At 60.6% G+C, this 4,600-nt stretch overlaps 1 protein-coding gene across 1 annotated transcript in view; it reads right to left on the bottom strand.

Moving 5' to 3' along the window:
• The window catches only part of LOC105994951 (dedicator of cytokinesis protein 2-like), a 56,619-nt gene extending 53,440 nt beyond the window's left edge, over positions 1 to 3,179 (bottom strand). The window contains exons 1-2 of the mRNA XM_013028619.1: positions 3,056 to 3,179; positions 2,663 to 2,736 (exon numbers count right to left, since the gene is read on the bottom strand). Coding sequence (XP_012884073.1) covers positions 2,663 to 2,736; positions 3,056 to 3,179 — 198 coding nt within the window. The remainder of the gene's footprint in view (positions 1 to 2,662; positions 2,737 to 3,055) is intronic.
• Positions 3,180 to 4,600: the final 1,421 nt, after the last annotated feature.

Here is a 4,600-nt window from a genome sequence, read left to right on the forward strand (position 1 = left end):
GGGGGCGGGGGGGCGAGGAATCACTTTGTGTCATGGCCGGCTAAGGTCAACAAGGAAAAACGGGAATGGGAGTCAGGCTGTGTGTCCTCTTACGGCCAGGGGCGGCCTCTGTGCCCGCCCGCCCGCCCGCCCTTGCCCGCCCGCTGCTGCAGCCCTGTTATTACCCACACAGGCCAGACACAGAGCCCAAACAATCCCACGGCTTTCTCACCGAATGGTGTGCACTCTCCGTGATGGGTGAGGGGGACCCTGCTGCTCTGACAGGAGCGAGCTGAGGAGGCTCGCCGGGCCCCCTCCCGAGAGCTGGCCAGCGCCCGCTGGGCTCCTGGGCAGCCATCCTCACTGCCAAGCCATGGTGTCCCGTCCAGCTGCAAACCTCCCGCCGGCCCCACAGCGCCCCGGCAAAGCCTAGCGCCCTCGAGACGGCCACCGTCCGGGCTGACCTCTCCCTCCAAATCCTCTGGTCTGCGGAGGCCACAGGCCTTGGTGCCCCGGGGCCTTTGCATCTGCCTTCCCCCATCCCATCCACCCCCTTTCACCTTTGTTGGGCAGCGGGTCCGTTAGGTAGAAGAGCGGGAGATTACTCTCAGAGGGGAGAGGAGAAGGGGTCTGGGATGAAGAGAAAGATGTGTCTCTTCCAGGGATGGGGCGCCTCCTCTAAGCACAGTTTCTAGCCCACGAACAGCTCTCTGGCTGTTCTGACACTGTGTTCAAGGCTCTGGGGAAGTCCCACCGGCTGGCGGGAGTTTCTTGGCCCTCCTGGGTGGGGATAGCATTTCACCGTGTCACGCACGCAGGATGTCTGTCATGGATCCAGGATGAACACACCCAAGTCTAGGGTCTGGCAAATTCTTTGGAAGGATCCGGTAATGCACATCCAAGTTTTAGTCCCTGCCACACCCCTCCCCGCCTTTGGTATGAAAGCAGACACAGACTTTACTAGATAAACGGACAGGGACGTGTTCCGATAAAACTTTATTGACAAACCCAGGCAGCTGGCTGGAAGTCTGTCAGTGAAATCACCCTCAGCTCCGAGGAAGCCTCCGGAGCGGCGCGTGCGGGCGCGGAAGCGGGGCGTGATGAAATAGTTTTGTTTGATTTTTCTCTAAGTATGTTTGAATTATTAAGTGTCTGGCTCATTAGAGGAGGGAAGGGTGCTGCGATCATTCCATTGCCGGAGACAAAACTGCTATTTAAATTGAGTTTTGCCAGTTTAGCTAATTTGCTAAGTGGGCATTGCCCGTCTTAATTATTATCCTCCCAGGAGACACTGTGGGTGGATGCGCGGGATTCCCGCAGGCCGGAGGCCGTGTTCTGCTCGGGCTTGTCCGGCAGCGGGGGGCGGGGGGGCTCGCTCCCATTCCAGATTGCCCAGGACCCCCTACCTCACCAAGAAGAGGAGCCCAGCAATGCCCGCACTAAGGATGGGTGGGCGCAAGCTCCCGGCAAAGCACGGGTAACACACAGACGTCGTTCGCTGTGGTTTCCTTCCAGCTCCCCGGGCACCGGAGGGGAGCCGACCAGCTGGGAGACTTCTGATAAGTCACTTCAACCCCCCCGGCCCGGGGTACGGCCTCCCCCGATCCTGGGGTCTCCAACTCCCTCAGATCCTCAGACTGCCCTCAGCCACGCTCAGCTCTGACGCTGTGTGTGGCCAGAGTGCCGGCGCCGCCGGGTCCTGTCTCTTGAGAGGCGGACGACGGTTTGTAGCATTTTCTACCAGCCAGGCACCTGCCATGAGCTCGCTTGTAAGAATACATGGGACACAAGAAAAAACAAATGCCTTTGTAAGTGGCGTTCCTTCCTGTCGACCCGAGGGGGCGTGGGGTCTGGGCTCGCTGCGGGGTCACGCCGGCCCTGTGAGCAGTGATTGCAGGCGCGGCGTGGCAGCCGTGGCAGCCGTTTAAGGCCACGGCTGAGAGAAAGCTGCTTTCGGCCCACTCCGACGCGTAAACGTCACTTCTAATGACTATTTATCTGCAGCGTTTTTGAGATGTGACGCCTCGTGCTTCCAGAATGTCAGATTTCTGGTATTTTTAGAGAACCCATTTTTCCTGTGGAGTCGGTGTACTGTGCACGCTTTGACAGGTTTTCAGGCATGCAGTTGGGAGCTGGGATTCGAGTGTCCCGTCCGTCCCTCGTCCACCCGTCTGTCTGTCCGTTTTCTGTCTGCCCGTCTGTCTGCCTGTCCATCGAGGCCTCCCGACAAGGACCTCCACTTCCCTGCCAGCAGGCTGGGATGTGATGGGGCACTCCGGCCTGCCTGGGGCCGAGTTCCTGCCGGGCCAGTGGCAGCCATGGTTTTGGAAGCGTTTCCAGGAGAAACTCCTCCGCTTCCGTTGCTTATTTAGTTTGCCGGACTTTGATGTCTTAGCACCAAGGATGGGAATGATGGGAACAGCCGAGCCCCCACACCACCCTCCCCTAGCCCACCACAGCTGAACCACGCCACGTCCTGGCCAATGGAGTACTTTACACAGCACTGTCCGCTTTCTCAGATTGCTGTTGATTCCCAATCCAAATTAATGTCAAGTCTAAGACGGCAAAGCGGGAAACACAGGCTGCTTTATTTGCCTGGCTGCAGACGGTCCTCAAAGGTGCAGACCGCACAGGTAATAACAGAAGCACAATGGGAAGCACAGAAGCCAGAGCTGCCCAGTACGGGCCCTGTGAGCCGCAGGGTGCTGGGGCCACGCTCCCGCACTGGCTCAGCGAGGAGGGGCCCAGCGGCCAGACCTGTGTGAGGCCAGCGGGGCATCAGCTCAAGCATTCCCTGCCCGCAAGGCGGGCGCTCTACCACTTGAGCCACACACCTTCAGCGCTCTGCGCTGTTGTCCTTCTTCAAATGCGGGCTTGCTTTGTGCTGGGGCCAGCCTGGACAGCGGTCCGCCTATTTGTGCTTCCCGCACAGCTAGGATGACAGACGTGTACCACGGTGCCCAGGTTTGATTAGTTAAGATGGGGTCTCATGTACATTTCCCTCCCCTCTCTCCCCCCGCCACTGGCCTCAAACCATGAGCTTCCTGATCTCTGCCCCCTGAGTAGCAAGGGTTACAGGATTGAGCCCCTGTGCCCACGCCCCGGCGTGTGGCTACGGCAGCCCTTGTGAGTGGGCACACAGTCCGCTGCACCCGCAGCCACCGGCCCCCGGGTTGATGGGTAAATCCATTCTCGCCCATCGACTATGGCTGGTGCAGTGGAGGAAATGACGGATGGACAAGTGCGTGATGACCAACCCAGAGCCTCCGGGACAGCTGGGCACTCCGGGGGCCTGTCCACTCCTCTGCCAAGGCACAGAGCCCGGACGCCAGCCACCCCCCCCTCCCCTGCCTCCTCAGCCTGCCAGTTACAGGAAATCCAAGAAGCGCCGCCGTGGAAGGCTGGGGCAGAAGCCTGTGCACACACCTCTTCCCCCAGGATGGAGGTCGGGGTGGGGATGGGAGGGGGCGGGCACGTGGGACCGGCGATTCCCTGTTTCCCGAAGGCAGACCAAGGAGCAAAACCCTCCTCCATCGAACGCCAGGTCCGGATTAGACTAAAACGAAGCCCTGCTTTTGCCTTCTCTTCCGCCCACTCCGTGCTCAGGGTGGCGTGCTTTCTCGGCCTGGTCTGCCGTGGCCACCGGCCGCCTTTGCCCACTCGTTAGTAGAACCAGGGGCAGGGCCTGGGAGCCAGCGTGGAGCCTGTGGCCAGCGTCTGAGCTGCTTACCTGCCGGCCATGCAGAGATAGCCGGCGGGCAACCGACCCTTGCTCCCCTGGTGAGGAAGGCTCCAGCCCCTCTGCCTCCCGGGGCACAGCGGAAGGCTGGGCCGGGCCGGCCTCTCCCCACCGCTTTGCAGGGGTGGGTTGGCATTTGTGGGGGCGGCGAGGGCCGGCGTGGGGTATCTGTGTATTTATCACAGCATCGCTACCGTTTCCGGATGAGTCACAGATACTAAAGTGTTTGGGTGCTGATTTCTTTTTTGGGGGTGTGGGGTGGGAATCCTCGGAGAATGGCGACACCCCATCTCCCCAGAACATCACACGAGGGCCCTGTTCCTTTTTCTTGAGCGTTTTCCACGCTGGCTTCCAGTGTGCACACTTCGGGGGACTGGGACTTGGGGAGCCAGGGCAACGCGTGGGACTTTTCCTTTGTGCTTGGGTGTGAGGTTCAGATTGTGTCAAACAAGGACGGCATAGAAATACTGGCTCCTTCCTGCAGCCTGGCCCCTGTCCCGGGGCCTAAGAAATGGGAAACCTGGCTCAAGAGCCCGGCCATGTCACACGCACCTTCCTGAGCGCTGACCGCCGCCACTGAGGATCGCCAGCGGCCTGCCTCTCTCTCTCTCTCTGCTCACCATCTTCCCCTCCCCCTCAATACCCGCTGCTCTCCTTCTCAACGCAATCAATCCGCACCTCTCAACCTCTCCCGTCCCACCCCAGCGGCCGCTCACCCTCGGTCCCCTCACTTACAGAAACTCACTCACAGCGCGGCTCCGTAAGATAAGGGCTCCACCCCGTGGGATGCGCGGTGGGAGACTCTCACCGCGGATGCTCGTGGGGCTTGGGGACTGCCTTGTGTCCCCCGGCCCCAGCTTCCCGCGTAGCCCGGATCACCCC

The sequence above is a fragment of the Dipodomys ordii genome, unplaced genomic scaffold (assembly GCF_000151885.1).
Source record: "Dipodomys ordii isolate 6190 unplaced genomic scaffold, Dord_2.0 Scaffold112, whole genome shotgun sequence".
Taxonomy (NCBI): domain Eukaryota; kingdom Metazoa; phylum Chordata; class Mammalia; order Rodentia; family Heteromyidae; genus Dipodomys; species Dipodomys ordii.